Source organism: Gymnogyps californianus, chromosome 3, assembly GCF_018139145.2.
Source record: "Gymnogyps californianus isolate 813 chromosome 3, ASM1813914v2, whole genome shotgun sequence".
NCBI lineage: Eukaryota > Metazoa > Chordata > Aves > Accipitriformes > Cathartidae > Gymnogyps > Gymnogyps californianus.
The window spans coordinates 17916960-17934275 of record NC_059473.1 but is presented as its reverse complement, the minus strand read 5'-3'; the positions used below and the strand labels follow the sequence as shown (position 1 = coordinate 17934275).

At 40.1% G+C, this 17316-nt stretch overlaps 2 protein-coding genes across 2 annotated transcripts; one reads left to right on the top strand and one right to left on the bottom strand.

Annotated features, from left to right (window-relative positions):
* Positions 1-111: 111 nt before the first annotated feature.
* Positions 112-8154, top strand: TRMT61B (tRNA methyltransferase 61B). Its single transcript, XM_050893858.1, has 7 exons — positions 112-582; positions 686-788; positions 4928-5118; positions 6346-6437; positions 6880-7115; positions 7753-7833; positions 8019-8154. The coding sequence occupies exons 1-7, from the start codon at positions 166-168 to the stop codon at positions 8060-8062; spliced, it is 1164 nt and encodes a 387-aa protein (XP_050749815.1). The 5' UTR covers positions 112-165; the 3' UTR covers positions 8063-8154.
* SPDYA (speedy/RINGO cell cycle regulator family member A) lies at positions 7087-15635 on the bottom strand. The gene is made up of 8 exons (XM_050893859.1): positions 15583-15635; positions 14641-14887; positions 13533-13591; positions 13192-13277; positions 11433-11604; positions 9936-10233; positions 8292-8405; positions 7087-7266 (listed from the first exon to the last, which is right to left on the bottom strand). Exons 2-7 carry the CDS (start codon positions 14867-14869, stop codon positions 8317-8319), a joined length of 933 nt encoding a protein of 310 aa, XP_050749816.1. The 5' UTR covers positions 14870-14887; positions 15583-15635; the 3' UTR covers positions 7087-7266; positions 8292-8316.
* Between the last annotated feature and the right edge of the window lie 1681 nt (positions 15636-17316).

Here is a 17316-nt window from a genome sequence, read left to right as displayed (position 1 = left end):
CCGGGGCGCGCGGCGCAGGCGCGCGGGGCTACGGTTGAACGGTCTCTTCCCGCCTTGCCTGTTATGAGGGCCTGGCGCGGGTTTCGTCGGGTCGCCTCCTCCGCCCTCTGTTCCGGTGATGGGGGGGCGGCCCCCGGCGGGAGGCCTCGGAGGCGGGCGTGGGAGATGTCGTTGTCGCCGCTGGAGCGGGTGAGGCGGCTGCTGCCGCCGGAGGAAGCGGCGGCGGTGGGGCGGTGCGCAGCGGCCCCTCAGGCTCCCCCTGAGGAGGAGGAGAAGGCGGCGGCCGCCCCTCAGGCGCCTCTTGAGGAGGCGGGAGTGCGTCCCGGCCCTTTCCGCGCCGGGGAGCTGGCGCTGGCGGAGATGCGGAGGAAGTACAACACGACGCTGAAGCTGTTGTGCCGGCTGGCAGCGGGTTCAGTGCTGGCCAGCCCCGGTGGCCTCCTGCCCCACCACGACATCATCGGGCAGCTGCCCGGGCAGGTGCTGCGCACGTCGGCCGGGGCTCGGGTGCTGCTAAGGCGGCCCTCGCTGGAGGAGTACGTGCTGCTGATGCCGCGGGGGCCCACCATCGCCTACCCCAAGGTACTGGCTGCTCGCTGGGCTGGCTGGTGACTGGGAGGTCACAGGCCAACTCTCACCCTTAGTTTCCAAGACTAGTAATGTGCCGTGTTTTTCTCATCTGTAGGATATAAGTGCTATTTTAATGATGATGGATGTCCACCCGGGAGACACCGTTTTGGAAACTGGCAGTGGGTCTGGTGCTATGAGTTTGTTTCTGTCAAGAGCAGGTGAGAACCTGGTTTTAGAAAATACAGAGGCAGCGCAATTCCCTTATCGCATGTTGCCTTTCTTTTGACCAAATACTTATGGTTGGTTCTTAAAGGTTTTGCTGCAGTTCACGTGTTCATATATAGTTTGTTGACTTAAAGGAAAATTACATTGTGCCAGAGCCAGTGCAGGGACTACAAACTGTTTTGACTGTATTTCGAGGGCCGTAGTACAAAGCATTACCGAAGGCCCTCCAGAAAACTGAGTTTCAGCCATCATTAGTGTTGGCTTTGACTTAACCATACTAGATGCTTTCTCCAATTTCTTGCCTTTCTCAGTTTCCTTTTCCTCATCTTGATGGACCATATGAATAATCAGATTACTGGGTACCAGTGAAAATGCTTATGTGGATGCACACTGTTATTTTTTCATGTTATAGCTAGCCTGGTTTGATCTAGGTCTCAGCACTCTAAAAGGTAGAGCGCCTTTGCACTCAGCAGTGTGAGTAAGAGTGAAACTTCACCCTTCAACTTCATCTTATCTGTAGGTATCCTGTTAGTGGACCACATTTTAGAGTAATTTGATTTATGCGTTCATCATAGAACAACTTCCTTAAGGAAAGAAAAAAAACAAAACAAAAATCCCACAATTGTTTGCTGTAATTGCTTTCGCACACACCTGAAACAGAGCACCATTTGAATTTGGTTTTCAAATTGCTTTGTTTTTTTTAAATGTATTTCTGCTATTGCAGAATACTACCCTTTTCTGCAATATTATAGGGTAAAGATGGGAACTTCATCATGGATCATCTTGGACAGATACAACAGAGGAGCACGAGTTGCATATCCTGAAGGCTTATGTTCAAAGACGGGGTTTGTGGACACCCCACCATCAAAGTAACTGAATACCTGAGGGTGCCAGCAGTGGTCACTGAACCGGAGGAGAAGCACCCCGTATCCTGAGCTGCTGTGAAACCTCAGCACTAATATTTCTTTTTTACTATTTTCCAATGTGTGTTATAAAGCATTGTTATAGACTATGCTGTCTTTGTAAAATGTTTACAGTTTGGGCTGCCTTTGTGGTTGTACTCTGTATCATTCCACAGTTCAAGACAGAAGACGTTTCAGTACTTCCACTTACAGCCAGCCAAGTATCTGTGGGAGGTGATGCTTCCTCTGACACTCTTGTGAGGGAGACAAACTGAACAGATCAGCTGCTCTTTTTGTTCAAGTCCATTAAGTAACCTTAGAACTTGAGGGCAGCGGATTAGTTTTCTCTTGCTCTCCCATGTAGCAATGCTGTGTATCTGCCATCCCTTGGCACGTGCTCCAGGATAACAATACAAGGCTTTTTAGAAACATGAGTTTTTCTGAGGAAGTTTAGTATTCAGCCAGTATGTTACCAGTGCCATTGATCCAACCCTGCTCCTGTCTGCCAGGTCATACTGCTGAGGATAACATGAGGAACTAGGAATGGTTACACTCAGTGAGTGGTACAAAATAGAGTGCTGAGATCCATCAGGAGCTTAAAATTGGTGAGGGCATGTAAGCAGCAGCAAAGGGAATCTGGAGGTTCCCCTACTGAGACGAACAGAGCAGTTTGTTCTTCTTAGTCCTTTGTTTTAGCTGCAGTAATTTCCACCTGGCATACTAATTCAGTTGAAAATGCTTATTTTAATGATCAGCTATTAAATGCTGCCCCAAAATTGCTCAGCTGCAGGTGGTCTTGATATATGTTGGGCCCAGGTTTTGAGGTCAGCAGTTGCACCTCTGCTCCCCCTCCCTCTTTCTGCCTCCTACTGCTATTCCTTAATTCCTTCCAATTATCTTTCTGCAATAAACTAGGTTTTTTTGTAGTTCCATGATGGGATTTTGAAGATAGTATGGGATGATCCTCAAAACAACCATTGCTGCCGTGGGAGCTAGAAGCTGACAAAACAGAACACGAAAATCAGCACTTCTGTTTCCAGAGATGCATTTGGAGAGAGGGAAAGTAAGAGTCGTTAGCTTTTCCCATCTTCCCCTACAGGCTGACCCTAAATCCAAAGAAGGAGATGGAATACCTGATGTTGGCCAAGGCAAAAGTTCGCTTTTGCTAAATACAGCAAATTATTTTCTGCCTTGGGTATTCAGTCCACTGTGGCCATTTCATACAAACACACCTGGACTTACTGATTATTCCTCTCCTTCTTCAGTCTTGTCCAATAGGTTCCTTCTGATCACTTTAATTTAGCTGTAACCATGCCAAGTCAGCAAAATCCTTGGCATCACCAGACTTAACCCTATCCATGGGAAGAAAGCAATCCTTGTGCGCCAGTTCAGTCCTATCTTGAGGACAGAGAAAAAGGTATGAGATTGTATTGCTGTCTTCAAATTTATTGAACTTAAATCAGCACCAAATACAGACAGTGTTAGTCACAGCTTAACACAATTTGGCATTGACCCAGAAATAAATAGATTTGATTTGCTCTTTCCTAATGGTGGCTAATTTTGCCACCATTTAATACAGTGATACCCAACAAGAAAAATAGCTGCTACAGAGGTAAATGCTGGAATCTAAATCTAGTGGACACATTACCAAGGTCCATGGAAGTATTTAATTTCCAAAATTCTCATTGATTTAACAGATTTCATTAATCTCTCTTTGTATTACTCTCGTTTTATGTTTTATTTTCCATTCCTTCTTTAATCTTTCCCAGAAACTACTGACATGCAATAGGACAAAGTTAAGACTGTGTTAAGAATGTGGCATTTGCCATGACTTTTAGATCTTTGAGAACTGGAAAATATGATGTATGCAAACTTGACATACTGCAGCTTCACAATAATGAAGAGTTTTGCCTAGCTATTTTAATTAGTTGTCCTTATTTTTCAAGAAGTCAGTTTCAAAAAGTAGGAAATTTTTGGAATGAGCGGAAGGAGTAACACTGACCCCCAATGTGAACAGTTTTATTCTTCCAATATTTCTAAACTGATAATCTTGAGTAATAAGGAGTTGGTGCTGCAATTCTACAACGGCTTAAGGTGATCAAAGGCGACACTGCTGAAACCCTCCCTCCTTACGTGTTGGCTCTGGCCTCTGTCTGATCCAGGGTGAGCTAGATCAGGGAGAGACTGCTGGGAAACCCATCCCTTCTTCTATTCAGTTTTCTGAATGGATTCACAGTGGGATCACATAGGTTAGGGAAGGAGCCTGGTGACTCTAACCTAAAATGGCTTAAAAAGTCACAGAACCTCACCTGCTGAGCTGCTGATTGCTGAAAGCTGCCTTTGCTCATTAAAAAGTAGCGAGGAGAAGGAGAAGCTAATGATGTGATAGCTTTGAGAAATTAGAGTAATACAAGGATAGAATAATACAGCAATGCACACCCTGCTGTCTGTGCCTGGATATCCTTCCGTTATGAAGAACATTGTGTATTGGACTCATACGGTAAATTTCAGGGTAGTAAATTTATACTTAAAACAAGTAATAAAATAATTTATTACAGTTACAAACAGTAACAGGAAAGTAACACAAGCCTGTGTAAATCAAAGAGTACACTTGGAAAACTTGTCTGTGGGGCTGAGATCAGTGAGCAGGTGTGGGGGTTTTCTTAGGCTTTCCCCAACCCTAAGAAGGGACACATGGAGAAAGAACTATGCATGGAAAGTAGCAAACCTTTGTAAAAACGAGGATTGTCAAAAAAATTTAAAACCAGCAGTTTCAAATCTTATTAACAACAGGAGCAGTCACTGTCTGTCAGCTTTATAGCATCTCTGAGTAGTGACCGATGTTGCAGCTTTCTCGGCTGGTACCTCTGACAGCTGTAGCAGAAGAATCATAGATTGATAGGGCCACAGATGCTCGAGTCGTCTTTTGCTGCGGGAGTTACTTCTGGAGGATATCTTAGGAACAGTTTGTACTACTATAACTATGCGTTATTTCATCTGTGGATTAATGGATTTCAGTCTGTAAAAGAACTAACCCAGCACTTTATCTGCATGTATTTGTTTTAAATGTAAAGAGAAAATAAATTGTAATTGATTGTTTCATATGTGATTATTTCCTAAAGTGAAGGTGAGATTTAAAGGTGTACTCTGTTATTTACTACACTACTTTTTTCTAAATTCTTTATTACAGGGGAGAAAAGTAGTAAGTCTGGTGTCTTGTTTGTTTTTAGTTGGGCCCAAAGGACGTGTTATAAGTTATGAAATCAGAGATGATCATCATAATTTAGCTAAGAAGAATTACAGGCACTGGCGTGCTGCATGGGAAATAGGACATATGGAAGAATGGCCAGATAACGTGGATTTCATTCTTAAAGACATTTCAACAGCTGCTGCAGATATGAAATCTGTAATACTTGACGCAGTAAGTCCAACCCCCCCATTTGACATTTATCTTTTCTGCATACATTAAAACCTCTAGTGCTTACACTCACAATGGGATTCCCGTATCTAGTTTAACATGAGAAAAAACAATCAGATCCTCATCAATGAAAGAAACATTGTGATTTTTTTTTTTTTGTCAGACTACAAGTATTTTCAAGGTTTCAGTTACAGTTTCCCAAATGAAAGAGCGATATGCCTGTATTACAGAAATACTACAATTAATCACTGCTGTCTTGTAAGCAAAGACAAACTTACTTTCTTGTATTTTGGAGAAACGGATATTTTTGTATCTAAGGCATATATTCCAAACATTAGATTTAAGAAAAATACATAAGCTTATTGAAAATATTAATATGTAAACACTTTGCTATCAGCTATATAGAACGCACAATGTAACTAAGGCCTAAGTTAGAGTAAGGAATGCTATTGCTTGCTCTCCTGTCCTGCTTTTTATACCCAGATTTTGTAAAGAGAAGTGTGCTGGAGAAAACAGGTAGGTGTTAACCACTCTTCCATGTAAAGCAGACAAACTACTTACATTTAATGCTTTAAACAAACGACAATTGTGTTAAACAGTTTGAGCAAAGAAATAAAATATACAGCATGAAAATATAATTTTTAAAATTTTAAATGTAACAGTCCACAGGAAGGATCAGATACTGCATATCCCATTGGTTTACAGTTTGAATACTTTTCTAGCAGAAGATGGATAAATTGCCAACGACAGTTTTCTAAATCTTGAAACAAACAGCAAGTTAGACATTGTAGTACACACACTGTAGCGTGATCTTTTCATGATAAAGATGCACTTTAACGTTTGTGGGTTTTTTTTTTTACATTTGAAAACTAGATATCCAAAGGTGGTAGTAAAAGTAGTCTTCTAAAAGTTTTTATTAATGTCAACATTACGGAATTTAATTAGTAGGAGGTTTAATGTTAACACAGGACTCCTGCATTGGTGAAACACTACTTGCTGTTTTAATAGAAATTCATTTGGAAGTAGCAAGGACTTTGCTTTGTAAATGTGTGGACCTCAGGTTTCTCTAAGGTTTTGAGAGGCAGTAATAAAGTTGGTCTGTGATTACATACTGCTGTTGTATGCATTCATTTTCCATAGATAAACATTGGTTTTTCAACCATTGTTGTTACGGAAAAAAATTGATAGATATATATTAATATTTACTGGGAAAACATCTTTCTCTTGCAGATAGTTCTGGATATGCTTAACCCTCAGTGTGCTCTGCCTGTTGTACACCCACATCTGAAACAGGGTGGTGTGTGTGCTGTGTATTTAGCAAAGTAAGTATTTACTTCTGGCACTTCCACATTTATTCAGGCATCACCTAACGTTACAAACATATTAGGATTTAGTTACACAACCAAACATCTTTTACAATATACATCCAGCATTAATGAAATGCTTAATGAAATTATTTTTTTTCCCCATGTAATTTTTTTTAGGGAGTTGCACTCAGTATACGTTACACTTGGCTGAATCCTTTGGCCTTTCCTTTGAGAATGTTCTCATTATGGTCAGTGGAAGTTTTCACTTACTGACATCCTCAAAATAACTGTACTGTTTTCCAATTCAGTAGTCAGGTTGCTAGCTCCTTTACCCTAAAATTGAAGGACTCGTGTAACCTCAAAGGTAAAGAATGGGACAAAGGCAGTAGAATTGAGACTAACATTGTATGATTTGAGTTTTCAAAATACTATTTTATCCTTTGCGTTTCTTCAAAAGCATCACACAGGTTATTGACCTTTTAGACAGAATACGGACCTGCAAGCTCCCTTTTTTGTGTGAAAGGATCATTGAGGTAACTCACAGGAATTGGTTGGTACTCCCTGCTAAAATCAAGAACTGCAAATCAAGCCAAATGGTGGAAACTCCAGAAAATACTGAAGAGCCACCTCAAAAGGAATACGAAGAAATCCACATTCAGGATGAAGTAGTTCTTAAAGAAAGTGAATACAATGGTAAGAATGTTATCGCTGAGGAGATATCCTGTTACTGCAATTTGACAATCCAAGGATATAATGAAGGCAATGTTTGTAGGAAGAGGCAGTATTTTTTTTCTTAGGTCAGCTGCGATTGTGAAGAGTAGACAAGCTTTTGGACAGCCTAGACCTTGTCAGGTTTGAAAAAGGATATATTAATGGTTATTGAAGTTTAAATATCTTATTAAAAATCTAGACTAAATAAAAAATAAGTTGCAATCTGCAAATAAAGAATGACTGCCCTTCTACTACTGTTTTCAAATTTTTCTTTTTTTAATAAAATTCAGTCCTCTATACTCATCCTGTAGCTGCTTTAAAGGACCCTGATGGGCTTAAGGATTCCATAGAAGAAACTTTACCAGTGTGCTCTGTTTTGTAATCATGCTGTTCTGGCAAATCCAAAAAAGATGTCTCATACTAGTATAGATTTGCAAAATCCATAGTAGAACAAAGAGGTCTGAATGTACTGATAGGTGAGAAACAAAGCACTTTTAATAGAAGCAAAAAGAAAATGAAAACATGTCAGGGAAAAATAATCCATGCGCATTGGCAACTCTAGTCTGTGTGTATGTTTTAAACTTGTTGGAAAGAATTAAAAAAAATTTACTTCTCACAGAATCACTTTCTGGTGAAGCTGAAACATACTGCTCGGTGCCTTACATTGCTAGACCATCTTATTGGCAGGATGGTCATTCAGGTGAGACACTTGGAAAATGTTTTTTTATCTTAAATGTTTAGTGGTATTTTATTTTCAAAAATACTTTTTTTTTTGCACTAGTATTTAACATGTTGCTATATCATGAAATCATAAAACTCATAATAATAAAATAATCATTGTATATTGAAATACTGAAATAGTAACTTGTTTTGTTTTTTGATTAGCTTTCCTCACGAAGCTGAGAAAGTTTCGACCGGGGCTTTCTTGATGCTGCTGAGATGTTGGCTGCTAATTCAAGTATTGTATCAGAATAAAATAAAATGTTACAAAGTAGCTGCTACATTTTGCAAGTTGTGTAACTTTTAAGTAATGACTCCTTTGATTTCTACTGCATATAGAGTTTGAAATCCCACCTACTAGTTAAAGGGAGGAGTTTTAACAGAATCATCAGGTATGGTGGTGTGATGCAACACAGATTGTTCCGCAAAGCACAGTACCTGTTTCTGTCTCATCGGGTGTATTTCATTCTTCATTGCTTGTAAACCAATCCATGGATTTGTCTTGATTCAAGGTACTACCTGGTCTCCTTTTGCTGGACAGGCTCTGACAGTCTACCAGAAATAAGGAGAAAAAAATTTATTAGGAAAATAATGGATCAAAGTCTGCCCTTTGAAATGCAAGTGAAGCAGCTTCTGACTTCACTGGCTACCAACTGGTGGCTATCAGTTTCTTTAAGAACAATGTTCTTACAGTTGTGCTTTTAAAAGAAACTGAAATTCACTGAATTTGTTTTCTTGATAAAGCTGTGCTTATTTCAAGAGAAAGACCAGTTGTTAGCATGCATAGCTTTGGTTCACTTCCAGCACCCACGCTGAAAGTTGCCTGGTTATTTGTGAACTTTGTATAAAGCATTCTCAAACAGTCAAAATAAACATAATTTTTTCTGACCTTTGTCAGATATGAAAAGCAAGATCTTTCGAGTAAAAAAAAGATTTAAAATTAAGTCTTTTAGGGTCTCACATAAGTCCCCACATAAGCACATGGTGATGTTTAACACATTAAATTTATTAAATGACATGTTGTAGACACCTGACTTGTTCTGTATCTCAAGGAAGATTCAAATGCCAAATTTTTCAAAGTTGAGGGATCCCTTGAGAATCACAGTTGTACTGAAGCTGTCAAAAGCAGTAACACAATCCTACTATAATAGTGAAAATTTGGATATTAGTGAGAACATGTGCAAATAAAAAATAGAGCTATAAATAACTGTAACCCTGTATTAAATAAGTATACTACGAACTCTGCAGTGGTTAAGCACATGAAAGTATCTTTGCAAAACTGAGGCCTTATACAGCTCCCCCAGGAAGTTTACATGTCAGGTGTGTTCCACTCTTAATAATAAACAACTAGCATTTGCCCAATAACCGCTGTATGTAATGGGGGCTTCTCATACAAAGGCTCGGGATGCTATTTTGAGTAGATTAATATGCAGAGATTCAATTACATCATAAAACAATTTTCACAATAAATTCTTGTATTGTTTTCTACTCGTACCCCAATCTTAAAAGGAAATCTTGTGTAAATTCTTGTCAACAACTGAGATAGGTTAAATCACAATTCAGTTTCCTTTAAGTGTATGTCCAAACATGACAGCAACTGAGCAGCCTGCCCTTTCTGAAAACAGTGTTCTCAACAAGAGCACTTTAACTCACATTAACACACACTCTTTTAACTCATGACACCAGTATTTTTACTGCTTCTTGTAGCCAATCCTAAGTGTTTAAAATAGGATTCTCAATTTAATTTATAATGTAAGAATAGTAATAAATGCCTAAATGGACTGGAACGCAACCCAAAATCTACCGTAGTAGATGAAGGTAATTTGAAGAGACTCAGAATATAAAGCAGTTGGTACTTCCAGGAAGTCAAGAGACAAGATGTGAAAATGAAAGTGAAACTATGGCAGTAAAAGCACAGTTCTGCCAAGGTAACTGCATTTGTAATAGGGATGTCTGCTGACACAGAGAGATCATGTCTTGTCATACCAAGAAGGACACAGTAGTCCCTACAGTAGTCTGAAGGGCAAATATGGCCTCAGTTGCCTAAACTAATTGAAAATTATTTGCAATATTAAACCATACCTTGGGCATAATAAAAAGGAGAGTCAACAAGCATTTTTTCAGTTGGAAAGGTGTCCTTCAAGTTCTGGGATGAATGTAATTCCATCATCTCCAAAGTGCCAGTAGATGAGGAGGAAGATGATGATAATCCTAGGCGTACAAATCTTCCTTTCTTACCACAAAGCAGGCAGTCTGTAGGAGTAGCACTAGGTCCTCGGGGCAGCTGTACTTCATCATCGTTGTAGTTTCTCACAGCTCCGCTGTGGTGCATAGAACGTTCTCGCTGCCATGCATAATGTGTTGGAGCAATAGCCATCACCTATCAGAGCAGAAACCTACGTTACATCAGAAACCATAAAAATAACAGGAAAACACACAGCTGAAAACAAGGGATCCAATTCATGTATGGCAGAGAATTAATACTACGTAGCTGAAATGGATAATATCTATTATCTATCTGCTTCTGTCTCACTAGAAAGTTTGCTCCCTTAGGCATGAGTAAGTAAATGAGTTATGAATCAGATGTGGAAACACAACAGTTTACAGCCTTGATGATTCATGTGAATCATCACAAATACCAGCTTATGCTTTGTATGTTGGACCGAAGATGGTATCTTTTACTAACTACTAAACATAAACTAGATGGATCTTCTAGTTCACAACGTCACTGAACTGATGACCGTTGGAAGCTGGGAAGGTATGCCGAGAAAAGCATTCTACACTTGCCTTGTTCCTTGTACTTTTCCCATAAGCACCCAATCCCATCCCCAGAGATGGGATTCTACAGTAAACGACATTTTCTTTTCCACCAGCTGTAGTAAACATTATGTTCTTAGAACATGACACAGCTTTTCCAGACAGATACATTCCACCTCAAAAGTGAGGAATGTCTTTTTTCCCTCCTAATATGTTTGAAAAACATAGGTTGTAACACTGCATTAATAGTGGAGAATGTTAGAACTGTGTCCTGAGGTTTTTTTAAACGCAGTGAAAACCCCTTACCTTAAAAAGTCAATTGAAGTTATATTACTAATTTTGAAGGGATTAAAATTTCACCTGAGGTGCTGGGATTTTTATTTGAAGGTTTTACTTGTGTACAAACTTAGAATTTGTAAAGCAAACACACACGCACAAAATTATTTCTAAAGTGAATGAAGTGAAACAACCGATGGTAAATTTTAAATAAAAATATTCGCATAAAGTAGAAAGATTCTAGTCAATAAAAAAAAAATATTTGCATAAAGTAGACAGATTCTAGTCAATAAAAACTTCACTTTTAACAGTAGTGCAATGTAGAATATTCTGGTTTGCCTTAAAAGCATAGTTTCAAAGAATCTATTTTAAATGCAGAAGAAAAATTTCATGGAGGATAAACGGACCATTACATTTTAGCTGCATCTTTTCTTTCCCATGGCTTGTCTACACACTTTAGGGAAGAAATTATTTGTATAGAGCTAGATTGTTAGCTGGTATTAATTGTTGTAGTTTCAGCATCTACAATATTAAAACCCTCCCTACCTCTTCACAGCAGCGTCTGCTTACAATAGCCCTGTAGTCAATTCTACTCCATAGTTGATCTCTTAACTTTAAGAAATCAGGGAAGAGCTTTCTCCAGGCTTTTCCCAAAGCCCATGGGAAAATGTCATACTTTGATTCTTCATCGTCTTCTTCAACTGTATTTGCCAGATACCTTCAAATATATATATCTTTGTGTCTGTAAATGTTTTTCAGTCTTAAATCACTATATTAGTATGATTTCTAACATTCAAAGATGTAATATTGAAGTAGTTCTTTTTCCTAGTATTGTGAGAAAAACTGCTAACAAAGTACAGCCTTCTCTCTGGAGTACAGTATTTTCTTAATCAGAAAGTTCCATATGTATCCTTTGTAAATAAAAACTTAACTTAAGCTATTATAAAAATTGCTTTACCCTAGAGTCTCCTAGATTAGTAGATATGCAAGAACTAACATATCCTGACAGCTTTCTCCAAACTGGCAAGATATCCTTGTAGTAAAATGAACAGTTTCTGACTGATTCTCTAAATAAAGCTTAAAACTATCTTATGAAATCTTAAACTTTACATTTTCTACGTCATGGATTTTAACTATTCTTGGAAAATTATGTTGTTTGCATTAAATTAGCAGCAAACAACTAAATACAGGTCTACTTTCATGTATAAATGAAAACCTTAAATGATTTTCTTCATGTCCATATGTCTGCCTTCCTTCACTACGTGCTACTTTTGGTTCTGGGTGGTCTTCTCAGACAACAGGAAAATATTTACTTCCTCTGGATCCACCAGATACTAAACTCCTGTAAATCATACCTGAAAAAATTACGACTTTTAGTCTCCTCCCTGATTTTCTCACTTGCTCCTAACCCCAATATTCCCTCTAGTCCCAGTCTCACCAGACCCTTTGTCCCTTTCTAATCCTGTCGCTCTTCTGGCCTGGCTGTTCTCCCTTCAGTGGAGTCAGACGACTTCCTCCTCCATGCTCTATGGATGCTACCCAGAATACCATTTACAACAGAAGAAATAGCCATCTTTCTCCCCGCACTAGTGTGCAAATCAGAGCATCTGAGAAGCGCTATTATGGAAAAAGATGACCTGAGCACCATAACACTATGAAAGAAAACGCTGAATCACTCTGTAGGTATAGCCAAATATGGAGAGATTATATAGGCTTGGTAAAGACAGATTACTGATTGCACCTCTGTTTCAAAGTATAGAAATTTTAGAACTGTTCAAAAAAGTTCTCAGAAATTCTCTAGCAACATTTTTACAGTTGACTTAAATCATGTTGACAGAAACTTTAATAAAAAGTTACTCCTGAGGTGTGTATCATGATGAAACCTTTTGGTACAAATGACCTAAAGGCTGGCAAAAATATAAATAGGGTCTTATAACAGGAAGCGTGAGCCACGTATATGTGGCCATGTATTGTCCTGCATGTATTTCTTGTAACGCTTAAAAAAGCTCACAGATGTAGTTTGGTAGGCAGAATGCCACACTATGTATCACTACACCAACGCAAACAACCCCTCACCGCTGCTCAAGCTTGTTCCACACTGGTGGTCGTCAGAGGAAGAATGTTGGATTTGCACTATTTATATATAGTATGTAGATTATGTTTCTATACTTCATAATGGAACCCAAACAGCTACACACTCGTTAAAGAAGTCTCATCATATATCATAATTGTCAGTGGCATAAACAAAGGAATAAAATAACGCAAAGTTTATGCTAATAAAACTAGGTAATTTAAAAGTACTTACAGAGCGACAAAGAAATTGATTCTGGTATGCTCATTTATTGTGAAGTTAGCCCTCTTGAAATAAACGAAAGTCATTGCCAAGAGATACTGTTTTAAAATGTAAAATGAAGTATCAATATATTATTTCAGTATATAATTTCCTATGCTTCGCACATTTATCTTGCACCAAGATATTTTGATCATTTTTATCAATGAGGAAAGCATAAATTGAGTTTCTTGAAGCTTCTATATGAACACATTAGAAAAAAATTATGATCTGTACTTGCATTACAGTATCATGGGATTAAGGGCAGATTTTTAACTCAATATATGTTCTGTTAACTAAGAAGGAAATACACTTACCTTGTCTGCAATTTTACAGCAACAGTCCATCCAAAGGAAGTCTTGGATTAGATCATCATCTGCAACAAAAGAAAGCTGTAGCATTTCAAACACCAAAATTGTTTTTGTTAGAAAGTACTTGTAAATAAATAACAGATGGTCCTTTTATTAAACCAAATAAAAGGAAAGAAGCTAGACCCACCAGTAGAGAACAGAGAAACTGACGGGGAAAAGAGATTAGATATGAAAAAAACTTCAGCAACAAAAGACAAACTACCAGAAAGGCAAGGTGGAAAATCTAGTGACTGCATTTCATTCGTTCTCAGTAATAGCAAGTGAAAGTGAAAAATCACCAGTATTTTTTCTATTTATGTAACTTCTTCCTGCGGTAAGTGGTTCCATCTAATAGCATACCATTATTTCTGATGAACTATAGACTGTTGAGATGTCTGCACCTTGATTACCTGACAGCCTTTATAAGGCAATACTTGCTTGATTATTTGTGGTCAGTGCATCACTGTCTGTGAACATGTACTGTAATAGGATTACCGCAAACTCTCTCTGAATCACTTCTGTATTTAAGGTTCAAATAAAAACCAAGTGTAATCTTCCACTGTTAATTAATCTTTTCACTAAATTAAATAAATACAAAACTTTATATGAGACACAAATGCAAGAGATGCTACAACTCCTCAGATTTTCTTCCCATTCCACTTCTCCTCCTAAATGTTTATTCCCACAATAAATAACATGTTTATAAGACTGGGAGTCCAGCCTTTTTTAAGCCTTGTGTAAAACAAGATGTACATTGTTTTGCATGTATTTGTTGAAATAAGAGAAAATAGAAAGGGAAGGGTAATGATCATAAAAGGAAGTATCATACCACCTTGGTTTCATTTGTAATTTAAAAAGATACTTTTCATCAGTTTGGTAGCCCTTCTTGTATTTTTAACTTAAGCATTAAATATTTATACACTAAAATATAACAACAAAATACATTTAGACAAAGACATGGCCATTAGTATCTATATAAAAAGCACTCCCAAAATCACTGAGTATAGAAAACATACTTGCTTAGTAGTTTTCTACTGTTCAGTCAATACATTGATATCTGTCATTATTAACATACCAAATAATTTAAAGAAAGCCGTCATTTCCTGGCGCTGAATAACTAGACATGGCCCCTTTGGACATTTATATTTATGACTAGGAACCTTTTTTTCACAATTTTCTTCATGGTCTTTAAAAGCAGGCCGCTTTAGTCTAATAAGTTTTTTTTGTTGATGTGATCTGGATGCACTCGATTTTACATGAACAGTGACAGTGGGAGGTGTCTGACACACCAGATTGTGTCTCATTTTGGTAAGTAAAGGTTCCTGTTAAAAAAGAAGAAGAAATTAACTACAAAAATAGTCAGTTCGAGCAGTAGTTCTCTGTATTTCTTTTGTTAAATGAAGCACTTCAGTAGAGCTTGTATGTCAGGTGATAGAAAAATTAACTTTATCAGTACTAATTATCTAATCTAAGTCATGTGCCCTAAGCAACTATGTAGACTTCTATAATTTAGTTCTAATTTGATAAAGCTCTTTTTCAGTGGAAGGAGCCTTCAATCTTTCTTTTTCCATTCAAAATTTTGAAAAATGGAAAAAAATCCTTTCCAGAAAAAGTTGCTCTTTGTCTGATCCTGATAGCCCTACACACTTACTTAGATCTACCAAAAAATCTCCATTCCTGCCCTCCAATTTGTGATTGCGTATTCTTAAAAGAACATTAATAGACTTAATGCAGCAGAACCATAATTAAGCCATATAAGACTAAAATTAAAGTCTTGAGCTCTTCATTTTTGTAACATTTTGTTATAGCCATTGGGAATAAAACTTGTCCTTCAAGTAGGACATACCCTGAAGGCATAACCAAGGAAACAAACCTGAGGTGTTTGTAACCGTAAAAATCAAGATACCAAATGGCGTGTGAGGAAAGGTATTTTTAGGCGGGAGCAAATGCATTTACTTCTTCAGTAGGTCCCTTCACAGAGCATAGGGCTGTCTGAGGCCGGCTCATAGCAGCCTACCTGGCTCTTCAGCTCCTAGTTGGCTGCCACATAAAACAACAAAAAAGCCCCTCACGTGTGGGTGTGATTACGCTCTTTCGGTTCCCAGCAGGTAGTAGGTCTGGCGCCCCGGCCCCGGCCCGGCCCCGGCCCCGGCCCGGCCCCGGCCCCGGCCCCCCCCCGGCCCCGGCCCCGCCCCGGCCCCGGCCCCGGCCCCGGCCCCTCCGCTCTCCTCAGCAGCCTGCCCCTCGCGCCACAGCCCCCTCGCCGCGCAGCCCGAGATGGCGCCTCTCGCAGCCAATCGGAGCGCGCGAGGCAGCCGCCTCAGCCAATCGGACGGCGGGGCACTCTTACCTCCCCTACCCTCCTCCTGCCGCCTGGGGGCGCTGGGCTGCGCGGCTCCCGCGGAGCCCGCCCAGGGCCCGCCAGCCAATCAGAGAAAGGCACGGCTGTTGCTAGGCGACCGGGCAGGTGAGCGCGGGCCGGGCGGTCGGCAGGCAGGCGCCGGGGTAGGCAGGAGGGGGCGGCTGTACGCCTGCTGCCTGTCGCGTCCTTCACAGTCACCGAGAAAAGCCGGAAAGGCGCGCCCTAAGGTGCGCAAAGCGTGGCACGCTGGCTTCAGGGGTCTAGAAAGCTCTAAGCTGATGTCGTAGCGCCGTGCGATGACGCGACCCTCGTCAGGGTCTGCCTCGTCAGGGTCTGCCGCGTCAGTCACCCGGCCGGTGCCCGCAGAGGGGCTGGGCCGCCTCACGTCATCGCTTTCCCACGCAAGACGAGGTGAGCCCCGAAACCGGCGTGGCCGGTCACTCTGGGTGTGTCGGCACCGGGACACGTCTCTTTTCCACGGTGCCGCTTCACCCTCGCGTCCCGAGGGAGCGTTTGGGGCGAGCGGGCGCGCTGCGGCGGCCCCGGCGCCGGGCGGAGGACGGCGCTGCCGGCACGGTGTGAGGGGAGAGCGGGGAGGGCGCTGGGCCAGGCGGCTGCCCGCGGCGAAGCGTCCCGCTTCTGCAGCGCTGCGTATGTGGCCGTTGCTCTTTCCTCTACCACAAGCTATTCGCAAACTTGACTCGACTTCAGTCTCTCAGCTGCCCAACAACATTGTAAAAGCTTCCTTTGATAAACATCTCCCTGGGAGACGCAGGACGTGAGGAAGAAGGCATACCTAACTTTAAAGATCATTAAAAATACAGGTGCAATATACCCTGCTGTTACTTTTCCACAGAAGCAACTAATGCACGGAGTATTATGCAGTTAGTCTAAGGCAGTCTATTGAAATGTAACAAGAATGAAAAGCTCCCCTCCCTAGTAAGATTCGGTGTGAAATCTTACTGTTGTCTTTTGCTACAAGAGCTAAAGGTTTGTTCTAGAAAGATGGCAAGAAATACGTGCAATTTCATTGTTTCCCCCTGTACAGGCCAATTAAAGTGTAACTAGTCTCATTTGTTATGGTAATGAGAAGAGAAGCCTTTTTAATCCTTCCTCATGTTTTATTAATAATTTGCTAGATACCTTTATTTAGGTGCTCTGAGTTAGTGAGCATACTCACGGAAAGGTCATATCAAGTTCCTGATCGTGCACTCTAGAGAGAGAAAAAACATATCAAGTGATAAATGTACGAACTAACATCTCTCTATGGAATAGGCTGAAATCAGGAAACTTGGCAGCAGGGCGGAGATAATACCAAATATATCAGTTGGGCAAAAGTCTGTTTCTTTGAGGTTCTCTCTTCGTATACATGTGTTCAGGTTAAGTTAC